This window comes from Xenopus laevis, chromosome 1S (genome assembly GCF_017654675.1).
Source record: "Xenopus laevis strain J_2021 chromosome 1S, Xenopus_laevis_v10.1, whole genome shotgun sequence".
Lineage (NCBI taxonomy): Eukaryota > Metazoa > Chordata > Amphibia > Anura > Pipidae > Xenopus > Xenopus laevis.
Window position 1 is genome coordinate 140,286,022 of NC_054372.1, and position 20,434 is coordinate 140,306,455.

Sequence of the window (20,434 nt, forward strand, 5' to 3'; positions counted from 1 at the left end):
ATTTGACAGTGATTTCTTAGTTTTGTATGTGAAAGGCTTTTGTTGTTCAGTGTTGGACCAGTTGTGTTGTGGGGTGTTCTAGGATACAAATATTGTGGGGTGTTCTAGGATATAACCGGAAAAATATTTCTTACATTTTCCCTTTTTGGTAATGTACCAGTACATACTGTAGAACATGGAGCTCAAGCTGAATATGCTGCTGTTTATTCCAGTGGAACAAATAGATTTGCTGCTGTATTTTAAATTGTTTACACTTTGACTACCGGTATATCACTTTACGCTTATTAGGGGGCCGATTCACTAAGCTCGAGTGAAGGATTCGAATGAAAAAAATTCGAATTTCGAAGTATTTTTTGGGTACTTCGACCATCGAATTGGTTAAATTCGTTCGAATTCGAACGAATCGAACGGAAAATCGTTCGACCATTCGATAGTCGAAGTACTTTCCCTTTAAAAAAAACTTCGACCCCCTACTTCGGCAGATAAAACCTACCGAAGTCAATGTTAGCCTATGGGGAAGGTCCCCATAGGTTTGCTAACCTTTTTTTGATCGAAGGATTTTCCTTCGATCGTTGGATTAAAATCCTTCGAATCGTTCGATTCGAAGGATTTAATCCTTCGATTGAACGTTTAGCGCTAAATCCTTCGACTTCGATATTCGAAGTCGAAGGATTTCAATTCGAGGGTCGAATTTCGAAGTATTTTTAACTTCGAAATTCGACCCTTAGTGAATCTGCCCCTATGTGTTGACCGTCCTGCTGATAGGTCAATATTAATCAAAATAATACGTGAAGAACATTGTACCTTTAGAAAATGTCACAAGAACCTTATTTAACAGGTTAGCTTCTGTGCAATGGCCTCATATTATCTAAATTTCTCAACTGCTACACAGTGTTTTCTTCACCAATGACAGTGGTTTGCTTATTATTATTATTATTATTTTATTATTATTCTTCATCTATTGCCACTATTATGATCTTGAACATGATCTTGAAGCAGGTTTGTACATTCCTGCTTTCATCTCTACACTCAACCTAAAACAACCAATTGTCGGTTGAGCTGGTATATCTTAAAGATATTCCTTAGTATGTAGCACTGTACATCCACATGCTTACGTCATTTATAGCATTAGTAAATCTTGGGCTTAATCCTTTAAGTATATCTTCTGTCGTTACATCTTTTAGCTTGTGTCGGGAGAGAAAATAAAATGAATATATAAATGAAAAGCAAATGCAGTGCTTAGTTGTAATCATTTTGGATTTTGATAGAAAACAAGCTTTTGTTATACATTTACCAAGTATGGCAAGATGAATTCTGCATGGCCTGGAGACCTTGCCTACACAAAATATAATTGTGGGTTAATATATATACAGTAGTTATTTTTTAAAGGGGACCCGTCACCCAAAAAAAAATATTTCAAATCCTATTTTATCACATTAGTCAAGCACAATTAACTTTAATTACACTGTATAAATTATTTTAATTTTGTTTCCTTCAGTCTGGGATGTCTTAATTATAACAAGTAGGTAGGAGCCATTTTGTGGACACTATTATTAAGGCAAGCCTTGCATCATCTCATAATGCACCAGAACGGAGGATCTGATGTACAACCCCATGCACTGGCTACACAATTAAATGGTTAAGAGAACTGGGGGATGTGGGGAGAGAAGTGACAATAGGAAGTGCTGAATTGAAAGTGAAAGTAACTGCCTCTATGTCTAAGGCATAGAGGAGGGACAGGCAATATTTGATTGACAGTTGAGATTTTTAAATGTGTTTCCAACAGCTATGGATGCTTTAATAAAAAATAGAATTTGGATTTCATGTTTAATTTGAAAAGGACTTTAATTATACAGCTTTTATGTCTGGGTGACAGGTCCACTTTAATTGTTAACAAAATAAATCGAACCATGTTAGACAAAAAATTAAACTGTATTTTTAAAATTTTCATGGCCTTTTTTTTTCTTTTTCTTTTTAGGCACTAAATTGCTGTTCCTTGTGGCTTGCTATATCAGTTTCAAATTTAAAGTGGAGTGTTGTCCAGAAGCATGTTTATGTTACAATGAGCCGAAGATCACATTCAGTTGTCAGCAGCAGAGACTGACTGCAATTCCATCCTATATACCAATTCAAACACAAAGGATCTTTCTCCACAACAATAAAATAACTTTAATAAGGTCGACAAGCTTCACTTCCTGTGAAAATCTTACCATTTTATGGATTCATTCAAACAATATAAGTCATATTGAATCTGGAGCATTCCATGGGTTAAACAAACTGGAAGAGCTAGACATGAGTGACAATTTCAACCTTAAAACAATTTCGCCACTCACTTTTAGAGGACTTGTTCATTTACATACGTTACACCTTAATCGATGTGGTCTGCAAGATCTACCGCCGGGAATTTTCCAAGGTCTTTTCTCCTTGCAGCACTTGTACATTCAGGACAACAACTTGCATTTTTTGCATGATGATACTTTTTTGGATCTGGGAAATCTCACATTCCTGTTTCTCCATGGAAATAAACTTAATAGATTATCTGAAAATGTTTTTAATGGTCTGACAAACTTAGACAGATTGTTGGTGCACCAGAACAAACTGGATATGGTCCATCCCAGAACTTTCCATGACCTTAAAAAGGTAACAACTTTATATCTGTTCAACAACAACTTGACAGTGCTTAGGGGAGAAATACTAGCACCTCTGGTATCACTTCAGTATTTGCGTTTAAATGGAAACCAGTGGATCTGTGACTGCAGAGCTAAATCACTCTGGAACTGGTTAAAACAATTTAAAGGCTCATCATCGGAGGTGGAATGTTATCTCCCCTCTAATTTAACAGGGGTAGATCTTAAAAAACTTCACGACAGTGATCTTAATGGATGTGCCAATGTTTCATTGCATCAAATGAGAACGAGTACCTTTGGGTCCAAGACCAGATCTGGAAAACAGACTGGCATAGAAGCTCCATGGGATTCTGAAGATACAACAGATACCTGTTGCCAGCATGTAATTGATAAATCTCCCAATTCTGGAATAAATGCAAAGTCAGGTCCATCTTCCCACACCAGCAGAATCTCACCAAACAATCCTATCAAAGACAAAGAAAATATTTCAAAAACTAAAATTGTTGCTGGTGTTGACAGTAGGAAAAACAGAACCTTTAAGCAGATAAATGACTCCCCCTTCGGAACCTTCACAAGTAAAGTAGATGGTTCCATAACCAAACTAAATCAGAACAATTTTTTTGATTCAGTTGAACCATCCACGGTTCCAAATAAAAAGAAGCAAACTTGTTTGAAAAAGGTCAAGTCAAAATCACAATGCAGAACCTATCAACCTGGAACTAACTCAGCTTTGTTGGCGACTACAAATCTCTTCTTTGTTACTTTGTTTTTGGTCGTAACCATACACATTTAAAGTCTATATTTATTTTGATTTTGCATTAAAGTGATTTTAAGAAAGGACAATGGACTGCGAATCACACAATGTTATAACTACAGAGGAAAAAAATATATATGCTTAAAAAAACACTTTACAAAAGGTGATTGGATATTTTTTTATGATTGTGTACTATGAGTTTATAGAGTGAAGAAATATTACTTTACTCCTCATATAAATAAGGAAACTATGCTGTAAAAAAAAAAAGATATCTAAAATGCTAAACATAAGTTTAGCCTTTATTTGTAATTAACAATGACTCAAAATGTACATTGTAATATGCTGTTTGTCTGCTTTGTTTATGAAAATTCTAATTATCTGTACTTATTTCTGTCATTAAATGTCCCTGGGTAGCATTTGTTGAAGAATGCTATCCGTTTACTTTCACATGCTCCATGTATAAACATAAACATATGCATTTTATTTTACCTGTGCTCAAATATAACTTCAGCCAAACAAATAAACATTTTCTTTTTCCTAAATGTCATTTCATTCTAATTCTGTATATTTTGTAAAAGTAAAAAATAGCATATGATAATACTAATAATTATTGTTTTTTAAAGGGGTTGTGCACCTTTCCATTAACTTTTAGGGGTATATTTATCAAAGGGGGAAGTTAGAGATCACCACAGTCCGCTAGAGTGAATTTCCGCCACTCTCAGTTCATCTCTATGGGATTTTGAAAGGCGTATATATCACCCATTGATAAATACTCTTTTAAAAATCCCATAGAAATGAATGGAGAGTAGAGGAATTTCACTCTAGAGGACTGTGGCGACCTCTAACTTCACTCTTTGATAAATATTCCACTATGTATGATGGAAAGAGTACTATTCAGAGACTAGCCATGTTACCTTCATTTTTATTAATTGTGATTTTTCATACATAGAAAGCTAAGAATAAAAAGGTAGCAGTAAAAATAAAATTGTAGCCTCACAGTAGAAAAGTTCTTTGGCTACTCAGTGGGGCTCATTTATCAACACTAGGCAAATATGCCCATGGGCAGTTACCTATAGCAACCAATCAGTGATTAGCTTTTTAAAGCCAGCTGCAAGCAGTACAATGAATGCAGCAATATGATTGGTTGCCATGGGTTACTGCCCATGGGCAAATAACCCATGTGTGTGTTGATAAATGACCCCCAGTGACACCCATCTGAAAGCTAGGAAGAGAAAAGGAGGCAAATAATTCAAAATCTATACAAAGTAAAAAAGGATGCTCAATTGAAAAGATTTTAAGAATAGGTCACTCTATAATAAACTAAAAGTCTTGGAAAAACATGTTTTATTTCAAAACGAATCAGTTAATAGTGCTGCTCCAGCAGAATTCTGAATTGAAATCTGTTTTTAAAAGAGCAAACAACAATTTTGAAATTTGGCATGGGGCTAGGCATATTGTCAGTTTCCCAGGTGCCCTCAGGTCATGTGACTTGTGCTCTGATAAACATCCGTCATCTCTGCTGCTACACTGCAAGTTGGAATGATACTACCCCCTCCCTTCCCTCACCAGCAGCCCATGGTTTTATTAGAAGGAAAAGTTAACTCTTACAATGATAAAATAGATGCTCAGACTCTACGGTCACACAAGGTATCAGTTAATTGTAATGAAAAAGAAAAGAAAAAGAAAAGAACCTTGTTTTGTAACTGTATCAAATACTACACCTCTGTAGTTCAACTACTTCTCTCCAAATATAGTTTCAATTCGTTGCATAATTTAGAAAGGGAAACCCTTAATTGTTACAGTAGTCCGAATTGAAACTATGTTGGTAATCTTTAAAATGAATTGATAACACCAGATTAACAAATTACAATGTTGCTTATTGTTAAAGTCTAGTGAATCTGACTCCTCTCTACTGGATATGACAAGTCATATGCAACATTCGCCTTCAAACACCTTTTAATAATAGTTCTAATAAAGAAAAAACTTTACAATTGGTATCATTTGTTATTTTATTCCAGTTTAACCCACACGGTCGATAACCAATTGAACTAAAGATTAGGGGGCCGATTCATCAAGAGTCGAATATCGAGGGTTAATTAACCCTCGATATTCGACTGGGAACTAAAATCGTTCGACTTCGAATATCGAAGTCGAACGATTTTGCGCAAATCCTGCGATCGATCGAACGATTAAATCCTTCGAATCGAACGATTCGAAGGATTTTAATCCAACGATCGAAGGAAAATCCTTCGATCAAAAAATCACAGGCAAGCCTATGGGGACCTTCCCCATAGGCTAACATTGACTTCGGTAGGTTTTATCTACCGAAGTAGGTGGTCGAAGTATTTTTTAAAGAGACAGTACTTCGATTATCGAATGGTCGAATAGTCGAACGATTTGTACTTCGAATCGTTCGAATCGTTCGAATTCGATCGAATTCGATCGAATTTAACCAATTCGATGGTCGAAGTACCCAAAAAATACTTCGAAATTCAAAGTTTTTTTAATTCGAATCCTTCACTCGAGCTTCATGAATCGGCCCCTAGGAGTTAGTTACTCCCTATTCAATCACTTATAATTTAAGGTGCCGTTTATCTTATAAGGATTCCAGTTCTTTCAAAAAAATTCATTAAATTCACTCTCAATATTCTTAATCAATTTAACCAATGAAAGGTTTACTATTGTAATTCATTAATATAAAGTGACCTGTGCAATTGATTCAAAGTTGAATAGTTCTAATGTGCTCTAATTAATAAAGTGCCATGTGCAATCAATTAGTTCACCATTCCATTTAGTGACTTGTGCATAAATTAATTAAAATCTAGGAGTTAATCACTATGGTCACAATTAAAAAACCTCCTGGTCGATAACCAGGAGGTTTTTTAATTGTGAGTCTCCACTCCAACATTACAGCTAAAAATACATTTGTTGGTTCAAGAATAACATTTTAAATGGTAGAGTGAATTATTAACAATATAAACAGTGTAATTTAGAAATAAAATGTAAACCATAAAAATCATGACAGAATCCCTTTAACCTGATGGCGCGCCACCCCTTTAATACCCTGGATATATTTGCAAAGTATTAAAGTACCAATAACCTGGATAAAAGACACCGCATGACTTCTGTATTTATTAGATAAAGAAACTACAAATACAAACTTTGCAGAGACATGTATTATCAAATAAATTTAGCTCATACTAACTAAGACAGCTAAGGTTCAGTTAACATTACAAATCTTTTCCTAATTATAAAATAAAAGGGAAGCATTTTTTAAAGTGGGGATAGTAGCCTAGCAACCTTTAGGCATAGCAAACGTTGGAAAGTGGAGTGAGGCTGCAGGGTATCAAATATAGTGGCTTTCAGCCACAAAGATATTCATTATAAAGTAAATGTGTTTGATTATAACACAATGCCACAACTCAGAATAATAGGAAATAAAGAACAAGACACCTCATTACAAAAATAAGGATTATTTTTATATTATTGAGGTGTGCAGCCAAGTTTGTTTTCGTTTTCTTGTTGTTCCCACCTCCCACAATAATATTCTATAATTAGATTTTTTATTTAGATTCTTTTAATGATTTTTAATTTATATTATCAATATACATGTATTATATATATTTACATATATATTTGCGACCTCTTTCGACAGTCGAAGAAGGTTTGCAAATGTTATAGTTTGCACTGGTGCACAGTGAATGTAAAAATAAAACTTATTACTGAAAAAGTTATGTTTGCTCCAAAACAACACATTCAAGCGCTTCTTAAAAGTTGGCAATTTGCAATTACATTCACAATGCAATAACATTTTAAGGAAATGTATTAAATTGCAAAATGCTCATTTTTATTCTTATTTGTACAAATAGTTTTGCTCTTTGTGATTTTTATTATATTCCCCCATAAGTCTGTTTTATATTCTTTATGTTATTATTAGTTGAGGTGGGAAAAACAAAAACACAAACAGTGCTAGCTCTTTATATATTTAAAAGATATATATTTTATATATTTCACTATACTTATATATTTCATATATATTTACTTTATATTTTTTATCACATCATTTTCCACTTTTATTATAACGCATTTATTCTTTTAATCAGGAATCATTTGAATTCATATCGAGGGCTCACAATGTAGTAAATAAGTATATTTGCAAATATGCCATCAACAAGAGGCCATTAACATTTAGAATGTTTGCTTGGAGTTTTGTTTATATTTTCTCACTACACAGTATCTATGCAGATTAGGATATTTTTTTTTGTAGGCTACCATAAGGAAATCTATTTACATTTTCTAGAGACATTGGCTTTTCTGTAGCCTTTATGTCTCTAATATCTCCCAAAACACATTTTTAATGTATGTAAAAGCAAACACATTCAGAATGACTCCCTTTTGTCTGACAATGTACCCACCGGAATGCCATTAACAGCCTGGGTCTATGCATTATTTCTGTATTGTTAAAAAATTCATATATTTACATTGTCCATCTTTTATATAAATCAAAAGTGGATAGAATGTTGCGCTGAAGTGTATAAATTAAAGAAAACGTTTAAATTAGAAATGCAAAGCAAGAAAAGCTCAAGAGTGTTCATTCCCAGGCTGCTGATGTGGTAGAATCCTCTGAATATCTGCAAGGAAATCAGAAATCAAGCATTAGACTGCACTGAAAAAACAATAAAGTATTTAAAATATTTTATAAAAATTTAAAAAACATGTCACATATATGACCTTAAGGACTGAAAATGACACTGCTGTTTCAAGAAGATGAATACAGAATAAAGCAAAAAAAGACACATTAGTGTAGCATTTCTCATACTGTACTGTCAGGCTAGTCTCAGCCATGAAGTTTTCTTACAATTCTGGTGAGGCCTGGGTTCACCTCTGCTGTTGTTCTCGTATGGATGTAAAACAAAAATCATTGTAAATCAGGGGTCCACAAAAACTTTAAAATGGTCATCTTTAGTTGGTGAGACCTGGCTAAAGCCTTACCAAAATACATTAAGTCAAGGACGCATCAACAGGAATCATCCCCACTGGTCAATTCTGTACATCCATGTTGTTTTTTCCTGAATCCAAAGTACCAAATCTCTGCTGCAGTTGAAATACTGAGCTCTGTGTTTTAACTACTTCCTCCCCTAAGAGAAATACAAGCCAGATGTAACATATGGTATCCTAAAAGCCAGAACAAGCTCCAAGGTCCTGGTCACAACTCACACTTTTACCTATAGCAGCTGTCTTGAGCTTCGGGAGGAGCCCTGCGCTACTTGGATGCCGCCAGGTTAAAGTGAGAGAGCCAAGGGGAAGAGTTCTGGGCAGACAAGGGAACTGAACGTGAACTAGGACGGGGAACAAGGAACATAATTGGAGGTCAGGCCAAGTCAGTACCAAATGAGCAGTGCAGTACAGAGTCAGGAATGAAAGACGTAGTCTGGGTCACAGGCCAGGGTCAGAATTAACAGTAGCGCAGAAAAAATCAGAATCCGAAGAATGGTCAGTAAATGGGCAGAGGTCGGTACAGGCAGTGAAGTACGTAGCAGAAGTCAGGGACAGGCAACGGTCAAGGAACAAGATCAGGACAGTATAAACACACCCAGAAACCATGGAGATAGACCTACTTAAGGCACTGTGTTATTGGCTATGGCCCCTCCAAATATTTAAATTTTGCAACAATTCGCTAATGACGTCAGACGCAGCATTCACATCAAAAATGTTGTCATTCTGGATTGGCGCATGGCGAAGAAGGAAGTCCTCACTGCACTACCACTGGACCACCAGGTATTCTCATACCAAATATAAGAATTATTGCGGAAATTAGCGGTTAATGTAATGTGTGCTGATATTAACTATGAGGACCTTCTGTACAGTAATCATTAATGTTCTTTACAAGACAAATTAATGTCGAGCAATGGATTAGCCTATCATTTACTCATCAATATGCATTAGTGTGTATATCTTAGATATTTCTTACAGGAAGAAATCCACCATAACAATGCCTATTCAATACTAGACAATGCCCAGCATTCGGTTTTAAAGGGTACCAATCACCTGAAAAAAATATTCCAAATTCTATTTTAAAAATTAATTAAGTCAAGAAAATTAAACTTCAATTACACTATATAAATTATTTGAATCTTGTTTCCATCAGTCTGGGAACTTATAATTACAGCAAGCAGGCAGGAGCCATTTTGTGGACACTGTTATTAAGGCAAGACTTGTATCATCTCAATCTTGTTTGTGCACCAGAATGGGGGACCTTATGTCCATCCCCATGCACTTGCTACACAATTAAATGGTAAAGAGAGAGGGGGAATTCATGTTTAATTTAATTTAAAAATGACTTTTATTATATAGCTTTTTATGTCTGGGTGGCAGGGCTGCTTTAAGTGGCAGATTTATCAAATTTGTGTAAAAATCACTGACACTGGAAAAAAATGCAACTTTTTTCTGAAATGCTAGCTTAAAGAGATACTAACACCAGAAATGAAACTCTTTTTTTTTTTTTACATCTATCATAATATTGCCATTGAAAGCTACATATAATTTTGGCCTTATTAAATGGTAATATAAGAGTGAAGTGTTTCTATGCCCCCGCAGGTTAAATAGAATATATCAAACACATGTAACAAATGAGAAACCTTGGAGTGGAATACATAGTAACTATTGCATCTGCTCTATGGTTCACAAGTTAACCAGTTCAGGTGCTGCAGTAATTAGCCACTTAAAACTTAATTTTTATTAGTGTTACATTACAAAGACCACGATACTGTACAAACAGAACTCATCACTGAGACACAAAGATTTCAGTAATGCTAGGCTGTGCCCATAAAAATACACTTAAATAGTTTAAAAACACATAGGTTGGAACGGTGAGAAAAAACGCAATGAACTGCAGAACCTGCAGCCACCGTTCAGTAGGGTGATTGATATTGGGGTGTATCTGAGTTGCACTCCTTAGTAATTAGTCGAGTATAATTGTGCCCAATTTAGGTCTAGTCAGTTACCAATAGATCGTTTTACAAAGGGCGCCATATATACGAAACACCTTCAGTATATACCAAAAAGGTTCCAACCACCCTCACCTACCTTCCGCTTATTTTTACCAGAAATTCTACCTGGCTACGTAGGGAGCATAAGTGAGATCTGGCTTCTTCAGGGGCATAAGGGGGTGGCTGGAACCTTTTTGGTATATACATGACCTATAGGTAACTTTTAATATACTTTCATATTTTAAAAAGTATTTTTTTTCACTAGGAAAAAGGCAAAATATCCCCAAGCATTTTTCACTGAGAAGATGCCAACGAGAATCTCATTGTCCCATTAATTTTCAACAAAATGAAAATCGCAAATGTTTTTATAAACTGGGAAAATAAATAAACAAATTTCCGAGAATTGTATCTGCATCCGCGTCTTTTCTCCAAGTTTTTCTCTGATGGAGAAAAAGTGGCAACTTGATTTTTAATAAATCAGCCGCTAAATGTTCCATGCACTTAGGCTCCACCCAGGTGCCACTAGTAAATGACACAGGAGTCCTTATGAAGCTGTTGGCAACACAGGGTGGCAGCATCCTTCTAGTGTTTCCCTCTGCTAAAACATCACTTGTGTGTCATGTGACTGATAAGTACTGTATATTATGACTGCCTGATTTTCTTACTTACTGACTTATTGAATTCCCCACTTTCTTTAGGACTATTTCTGCAAGGAAACTGAATGATTTACTCATTGCACTTGGTACAGCCCCAGTGCACCGAAAATGTGGAATGCAAGCCTGGATATTGTTTAGCATTGTGTAGATAGTGTTACATAACAGGTGGTATCCCTATTAAGAGATATTTCTATCCCTAAGATAGTAAAGGAGTGAAAAATTCAGGTAGGTTTCAATAATGGCCTGGAGGCTGAGAGAAAAAGACTATAACTGACACCCATGATGACAGATGATTGCGGATCTCAGCCTGCGTTCCTCCACAGCAAGCTTTAAGATAATATTATATAAATATTTTGCCTTCTGACATATTTGTGAGATGTAGTATTGCTTTTACTTTGCAATATATTCTATAGGTATCGCTTAGCCTTTTTGGCAAGAAGTTGTTTCTAAAGAAGAACACATCTACTTACAATGTTGTAGAAGTCGCACTGCACAAACATGTACTCTTCCATGCAAGATTACTAAACCTATGGATGACCTGGAAACCAAGAGGTAAGCAGAATCTGGAATATAAGACAAAACAGGTAGACCCCTGCAAAGTAAAAAGAAATATAGTTAAAAGGGTAGTACAATTATGCTCAAAAAATCATTATTACAAAAAAGTTTACATTCAAAGTCTAGCAAACATTTAAAATTGAATGAAGGGATACCATTGCCAAGAAAATGAAAGAAAATGTCTTTCTCTCTTATAAAATGTTATTTTTGCCACAAAAAACAGAATTACTACATGAATCACTTTGTAAAGCAACATTTCTTTATAGGAATTTAAAGAGGTTGTTCAACTTTGAGTTAACTTTTAGTATGATGTAGAGAGTGATATTCTGAGACAATTTGCAACTGTTTTTCACTTTTTATTATTTGTGGTTTTTGACTTATTTAGCTTTTTTTCAGCAGTCTGGTTTTCAGGGTCCAAACAACCCTGGCAACTAATCATTGATTGGTTGCCAGGGGCTCTTGCGGGCCCCCGCCGGCCCAGACATGCTCCCTGGATCATCTGGGGAAAAAAATGCATAAAAATTGTGGGGAGGGCAGGAGTCTGGATGGGGCCATGGGACAGCAGCACCGATGGACCCGGGCCCCCCAGACTGACCCTGGCCTTGCAGAAAATTATTTTTTTTAAATGGGGTCAGTGACCCCCCATTTGAAAGCAGGAAAAAGTCAGAAGAAGAAGGCAATTAATGAAAAAATTATAAAAAAAATCAATAATGAAGACCAGTCGAAAAGTTGCTTAGAATTGGCCATTCTATAACATACTAAAATTCAACACAAAGGTTAATTTAGGACAAAAATTAATCAAATTCCTAGATGAATAAAACATTCCTTACATCTTTTATTTTGCAAAGAAAACATTTGAATTAACACCAGTGCTGTAACTATAGAGGAAGCAGACCCCCCAGTTGCAGGGGGCCTGGGGAAAGAGGAGGCCTGGACTGCAGGGGCTGCTTCCTCTATAGCCAACAGACCCCGCTCCTTCCCCAGCTGCACTCTTACATGTGGTGGGGGGGAGCATAGCGTGTTGGCACAGGGCGGGTTGTGGGCGGAATCTGGTCAGGGTGGGCGGTATCAGTTCAGAAAGTAGGCGGAGGCAGGCAGTGGGTGGGAGAATGGGGATCAGAGTGCAATGTTCCCCTCTAAAGTCATAATTATTTTCTTATGTGTTGTATAATTTCATTTAGTTTTTGAACTTTTTTCATAGTTACATAGTTAATTAGGGTTGGGGAAAAAAAGAAAATAATCCATCATTTATTCATGTTCAACCCATTCAAATGGCCCCAGCAAATATAAAGCCATACCCATAAAGACCTATTGATACATTTACAATTCAATTCAAGAATTGTATCCCTTATTACTTAGTACAAAAGCTTTCCTATCACAGATGTCAAACTAACACGCCTATAGTTTTCAGGCTGAGGGCAGGATCCCTTTTGAGAAATGGCACCACACGAGCAATTTGCCAATCATTCTGCACTATGCCAGAGCTCGAAAATCCCGGAAAATTAAGTAAATTGGTTTGTCACAGAGCTGAGTTATTTTAGTACCTTGGGTTGAATACCACCAGGTTTTGGACCCTTGTCGTGTATGAGTTTACCTAGAATATCTGCCATAACACAACAAGGCACTAAAGATGGGCGAATTTGTCACGTTTTGCTTTGTGGAAAAAATTGTGAATTTCCTGCGGAACAGTGAAAAATTTGTGAAACGCCTTAGTTAAAGCCACGGTTATGGTGGAGGTTAGTGTAGGACCAGTGAGGATAACCTAAAGCAAGGAAGGGAAATTCCTATCCAGAATAGAGCAGATTGGTGTTGGAGAAACGCTGGACTGCTAGGACCAGAAGGTGGCACATTCCTATCCGGAGTAGGGCAGAGTGGTATAAAGCATACGCCAGACTGCTAGGACCGGAAGGTGGTGCAAGGTCCTTGGAGGTGTTGGATAGTCCGTGCTGAGTTGGGAATGTAACTATTATGAACATCTGAAAGTGAGTGATCCTGAACCTGCCTGTGTGTAAAGAAACTGGATGTGAGTATACTGCTGCTGTTGAATAAAAGCGTATTTCCTGTTACTGGATGTCCGCTGTGCCTTTAAGGGTAACCTATATGACTGTTGGCCTTACAAGCTTAGTATTACTTTTAACAAAACTTTTTTTCCCCACTAATAATGTGATATAGAAAGGCTTTTGAGTCATAGAGATGCATGAAAAATGTTTGCTTACATTTGACATAACAGTTTGAAAATCACAGATTTCTTTGCTATTATCAGTTTAGTACCAGAGCTTAGTAGATACAAGATCTACTTAGATTCAATGCATGTTGGGCAACTCTCTGCTTAATCACTAGAGAAAGAAATCTTTCCTCAACACAAAAAGAAATAGAAATGTTTGCTTCATGATTAGAAATACACCAAGGATTAAATATGAAAAATGACTGATGTTATTACATAAAAGAAAAAAATTAAAGGAGTTGTTCACCTTCAAACACTTTTTCAGTTCAGTTGGTTTCAAATAGTTCACCAGAAATAAAAACGTTTCCAATAGTTTCTATTTTCTACGTGCGTTGTTTTTCTAATATTGAAGTGTAAAGTTTAATTTTCCACCTTCTGAAGCATCTCGGGGGGGGGGGGGAACCAACACGTTAACTGTTCTAAATTGATACATTTAGCTGATACATTAAGCCAATTAGCCATAAAATCAATATGTATACTACACAGTATGTACGTGCTGAATGCATTTTGTGAAAATAGCTGAAATACCGTTATAATCTTGGTGGTGTTTTTTTATTTTTTTGCTGTGCAAGCAATACAGACCCAAAGTCACAGTAGAGATTTGGCTGAGAAACAGGTTAGCTTGCTTGTGTATTGGAACATTTCTTTTGGTTTTTCTCTGACTGATAATCAATGAGACTGAACAAGATGTGTCAGAAACTAAAAGCATCTCTAAATTAAGCACTTAGTCTTCAAGCAGGTCCACAGGGAACAAAAGCGTGCAAAATATCCACATTTTGTTCTATGTTTTATATGCATGATGTGCAAAAAGTGGGAACATGCCTTAAAAGCATCTGAAAAGATTTTTATGACATAGCAGAGCCATAAAAGAGAGTCCAGGGTACAAGATATGACTTTCACCACCATACAACATGTAACCCTAGTTTAACCCCTTCATGTTTTATAGGATGTACATAATCAATATCTTGCCATACACAGGTCCTGAATCCCCTTTGCTAAATGAAAGGGTATAGGGAATTCCTTTCAATAGCAGTGCTTCCACCTAGTGAGATCCGGGAATACACCTATGGGTGGCCACACTAGGAAACAAAAAAGTGCAGTAACCAATATAACTTTATATGGCAAAGGGCAATTACATCTCAATAATAACCCTGCCCTGGGGATCCCGTGTGGTAGTCCCAATATTGGCACAGTCTTTATCAGGCACAGTCCCACACTCTACTCCTGGTGGACAAAGAGAGTCACAGCCCCTTTTCCCCAAGAGCTCTAACTTTCCCCATGTAGCGCTACCTGCCAAATATCTCTCCAGATGGACAGAGGTAGTTGCTCCCACGTAGCAGGCACATAAACAATGCCTGTTCTCAAACAGGGGGCACATGCTGGAGGCTTTCAATACCCTTTCTCAGGCATAACACTCACCAGGCACTCACACAGATGGGTCAGGCATCCACGGCAACTCAATCCTCAGGCAGGCTTTCAAGCTAATCCTAGCCTAGCATGATATACTTGCTTTACTCCTCAAGGCACAGCTCCCAGCACTATCCGAAGTGCGAGCACCTCACAAGCCCCCTTTCAAATCAGCATCCATTACAAAGGCAGCTGCTGTCACTGTCTCTCTGTTGCCTCCAGGCTCTAACCCCTCCATGGTTGAGCTCACCAGGCTTGGGGCTCCCATATCCCAAACCCTCCAGGGCCTCTCAAATTCCCCAGGCTCCTTACATCTTTGCTGCAGTTCATTCACTCATGGCTGAAGTGAAACTGAAAGAAGTACTGAGCACATGGCAACTCAGCTTTTTTTACTCCTTGTGCAACAGTGACACCTTCTTGCCGAATCTGGTATCTGCCAGGGCTCACTGTACATGGGACAAAGGACTCACTCCCCCTTCCAGATTCAATTTAGGTCCACAGCTGTGGATTTCCCATGTGGCACTACATTAAAGTGGCCAGCTCCATGTTGTAGCTCCCACCCTTCCCAGCTATAATCAGGTGATCCCAGTGGTGGCCAATAAAAGGGCCACCATGCTTGGGAGTTTTAACCTTGAAAGCAGCAAGTAAGTTGCAGGTAAAACTTAGTCCCTGTGTAAAAAGTATAATGAAGCATTATAATTCTTAATGAATCAGATGCAAGTTGAGTGTATGACTGGCCATACAAGGGATTACTTTAATGTTGTTGGCCAACTTAAATATATGGACAAACAATCCCTGCTTTGTTTAAAGGGTAAGGCATTTTTAGTAGCTTAAGGCACAAGTAGCTTAATGCCTCAATATATATGCCAATGTGTCCTTAATATATTGATAATTGGTTGAGTGCAGAAAAAAGTAAGCAAGGAGTAAGGAAAAGGCTATTATGGAATTGGCCATTGAAGAGAAAATGTATACAAGTTCTGCCATTTAAGGTTAGGGTAGGAAGAGCTAAAAGGATTAGAATAGCCCTTCACAATGCAAAATGAGGTTACAGTGGGTGCCAGATTGCTGGGGCTGCATTGTCCATAGCTTTAAAGATATTCTCACTCACCAGCCACACAAAGTGAAGAACACAATAGTGAGAGGGGATGTAAAAGGAAGGATGGGCGGATACGGGGTTGAAGTGCACACTGTGGTCTAACAATGCCACTGAACATGCCACCATATTCTGTAGTGCTGTATAATTGAAGTACTGTACAAGAGTATACGTTGAATATATTATTCAATAATACAAAAATAAACAATAATCGATACAAGAGTTAAAGAGTACCCCAAAGGGCATACAAGCAAAAAGGATAAGGGCATACAAGGTATGAGACTGAAGATAGTCACATCCCTCATGCCACACACATAGTACTGCCTTAAAAACAAAAATGCACAACTTTAACCCTAACTTAAAGGAACAGTAATACCAAAAATGGAAAGTGTCTTAAAGGAATGACAATATAATGCACTATTGCACTGCACTGGTACAACTGGTGTGTTTGCTTCAGAAACACAACTATTGTTTATAAAAACAAGCTTCTATGTAGCCATGGAGGTAGCCATTCAAGCACATGATACACAATAGATAACAGATAATAGATAAGTATTGTCTACTACAGAACTTATCTGTTATCTGCTGTGTATCCTGCGCCTTTTCTCAGGTCCAGAAATTGAGGTAGGCAGAGTAGGATCGTGCCTAGGGCGCAAATCTGGGGGGGGGGGGTAGCCAGGCACATACTGTATCTTACCTGCCTTCTACTCCTAGTCCAGTCTCCTCTTTCCTAGGCAATTTGCACTTCCATGTGCGATGATGTGCGTGAACACTTTTTTCTACACACTCGTTGATCCATGCTAGCGTCAATTTACACCTGTGCACTAGTGTCAATTCACGCATGCACGCTCCCAGTCAGCGACATGACCAGCCAGGTTGCCTAGGGAGCTTGGCCGGTCTGGTCTGGCTCCTTTTTCAGCTTTGAATGGCTTCCCTCATGGCTACACAGCAGCTTGTTTATATAAACTATTGTAGAGTTTCTGAAGCAAGCACATGAGTTTTAACAGTGCAGCACAACAGTGCATTATTTCATTACTTTAAAAGACTTTCATTTTTTTGGTGTTACTGTTCCTTTAAGGAATTATGAGCAGAAATATGAAAATTGCGCCTTTATGTCCCTGTGGCAATCCCCAGAATCGCTGGTTTAAATGCTGTTATTGCGAATTTGTCTGATAAAATATACACCAATGTAAAACTATATCAGTGCTATTCTGTGTTTGTGTTTGCCTATACCTGGTTACAGATTATCTGTGTTTGCGTCATCTAACCCAGCTCTGGACTAACCTTCACTATAATACTTTTGAGGCAGTGCTGGACTGGCCCACTGGCAAACCAGGAAAACTCCCGATGGGCCCAGTGAGTAGAGGATGAATAATAGTACTGAGAGTGGGCCCCTGGTCTAAGGATTTTGGGTTGGCCCCTGGTGTTCCAGTCTGACAATATTTCAAGGTACTTGTAAGTTTATGGGTAATTTATCATCGCATAGGTTACAGGCCATGAAATAAGCGACTCGGGTGAATGCTTTATGCACAATATCAGAAGGTTCCACCCCTACGTATGTGTTGGCATTCCTCTCAACAGGTGTGATACAAATGTGACATGGCAGGCCATGTATGAATGTGAGTGTGATCAAGTGCATTCAATATGGCTCCTTAGTTGTACAATGGATGTACTGATATTAGCAGGAGACCAGGGAATAGTAGGAGTTAAGGTAATAGACTCATAAACATATAGGTATGTTTATTAAGGAGGAAGCTCATATCTTATTCACATAGTTATAATCAAAATACACAGCAATTATACACAGCAATTATTTTCATTCACATGGTTATTTCCATTTTCATGGTCATTCTCATGGCCATGTCCTGGGCATGTAGCCATTATTATGATTTTATATGTCTATGTGTAATGATCTATTACTTTGTTATTGTACCAATATAAAAAGGAGCTCAGCTGGGGGGGCTTCGGGACTTCATCTACAAGCAGACGTGTTGTGTAGAATAATTGGTCTTGTAAGGACCATTGGCCGATTGATGTGCTCTGGGAGTCGCTGTATTTGATTTGGGCCCGGGGTCCCCCAGCTGATGTTCCTCTCAGAAGTCTGCCAAGGGAAGCTCGGCTAGATGTTGCGTTGTCTTCAATCGGTATTGTATTACTTTTCTTACAATATATTATTCTTCGCTAATGATGATCAATGTGTGTGTGTTTTATTTCCACCCCTATATTTGATAAGTCTACTGGGGGAAGTGCTCAGTTAGACATTTAGTTTGTGATAAGTCTGCCAAGGGAACTTGTAGCAAGACAACAGGCCATTGCATTGTAAAACCATGGTCTTTGGTTGAGTCACAAGAACATTAAGATAACCTGTCAAGCATTGGGCTGGAACACCAGGAGAAATTCTGGTGGGATGTGCCTGTGCAGACGGAGATACAGTGAGAGTATGCACCCAGGGTTTGTGGCACAAGCTATGGGCCTCAGCTGTAGGGTTGCAACTGGGTAGGGACCTCAGCTGTTGGTTCATAATGGGTATGGGAGTCCTTAGAGACAGGGGTGGGGGTCCTTGAGGTGAGGCTTCTGGTGGGCCCAGAAACCCCAGTTCAACACTATATATTTACCTAGGGTTACATTTATTAATCAACCTTAAAATACTAAAGACATTTATTGACACATTCTTCATTCCAGTGCCTCAGTTATTTTCTGTGGTTTCATAGAGGCATTTCTCAAATGACTCATTGTGCGGAGAACACTGTTTATTATAGGCTTCATATTCGAAAAATATGCCACTTATTTACTACATGTTGCTACATTTATTCTAACTTATCTTTAAGCGTACTTTGTTTAAATGTTTTTTACAGTATTAAACCTAGTTACACAATTAGCACAATCTCTCTCACTTTGCATGAAACACTCTGTAACACAAGGAAGGTGTGGAGAAATACCTTGAATCTAATGAAAGGTGCTAATATTGCTATATAAGTCACTATATATATCAAGCCCCCAAGGGAAATGGAGGTGCATATACATTACAAGGTGTTGTAATGCAGTGATGTTTCACATGGATATAAATACATTTATATATATAAAATGTATCTAGTAGATAAAAGTTTTTCTTGAACTTCATGTAAAACTAGGTCATGGTACTTGATTATATAAATAATAAGGGGAATTGGTGATGTGTTTGTATATTTTATATACACACAATACAAAATATATAGTCTCAGCACCTGCCTAAAGTGGCTGATTCAGGGGAAGTATAATAGTGTGTAGGAAATTTGGTAAATGAAGTAATAAATTAAGGATAAGTAAACCTTTAAAATAAGTGAATGTAACATTGATGAGACCTTTAAAAATAAGTAAATGTAACATTAATGAGAGTGCTATTGTAAGCACTTTTGCAGTGTACATTTTTTTTAATTCCAATATGTTAAAGTATACATGTACTATTAATATGAATTACTTTTGTTACAACAGTGCCATCTGCTGGTCATTTTTCTACCATTCTGACCACCAAGTAGTCAAGGAAGGTGTCAGGAGAAAGAAAGAGAGCTAGGCTGATGTTCTTCTGAATAGGAAAAATATTAGATACTCTTTTCAATGCTTTCCTAACCGGAAGAACATCAGACCACCCCCTTTTCATTCTCCTGACAACTTCCTTGACTACTTGGTGGTCAGTATGGTCAGATACTTACCAGCAGATGGGGTTCTTGAAAAAAAAGTAATTCATATTAACAGTACATTTATCCCTTAAAATCTTGGAATTAAAAAAAAAATAATAATAATAAATGTACAATGCAAAAGTGCTTAGAAAAGTAATCTCACCACTTTTACATTCACTTATTTTAAAGGTTTACCTATCCTTTAACAGAAACCAGTTTGTCACAGAGGAGCTGATTCCATATAGACCACCAGAGATCGTATGCCATTTAACAACTGTAAATTACATTAAAAGTAAAATGTGTATTGTTTGTGTATTACAGTTGTGTTAAATATAATGTTCACTATTTTCAGAAATGCGTGCAGATGGGAATATGATCTACACATTGGTAAAAATAAAGAATATGTCAGTGTTGAAATACATCTTGCAGTTTATAAACCAAGTTATTATGCTGTACTGTGTCAGAAGTCTGGC

General features: G+C 37.2%; 1 protein-coding gene across 1 annotated transcript in view; it reads left to right on the forward strand.

Annotated features, from left to right (window-relative positions):
• Positions 1-3,923, forward strand: part of rtn4r.S (reticulon 4 receptor S homeolog) — a 123,068-nt gene extending 119,145 nt beyond the window's left edge. Inside the window, exon 2 of the mRNA XM_041580267.1 lies at positions 1,979-3,923. Within this exon, the coding sequence (XP_041436201.1) occupies positions 1,979-3,420 (1,442 nt within the window). The 3' untranslated portion in view covers positions 3,421-3,923. The remainder of the gene's footprint in view (positions 1-1,978) is intronic.
• Positions 3,924-20,434: the final 16,511 nt, after the last annotated feature.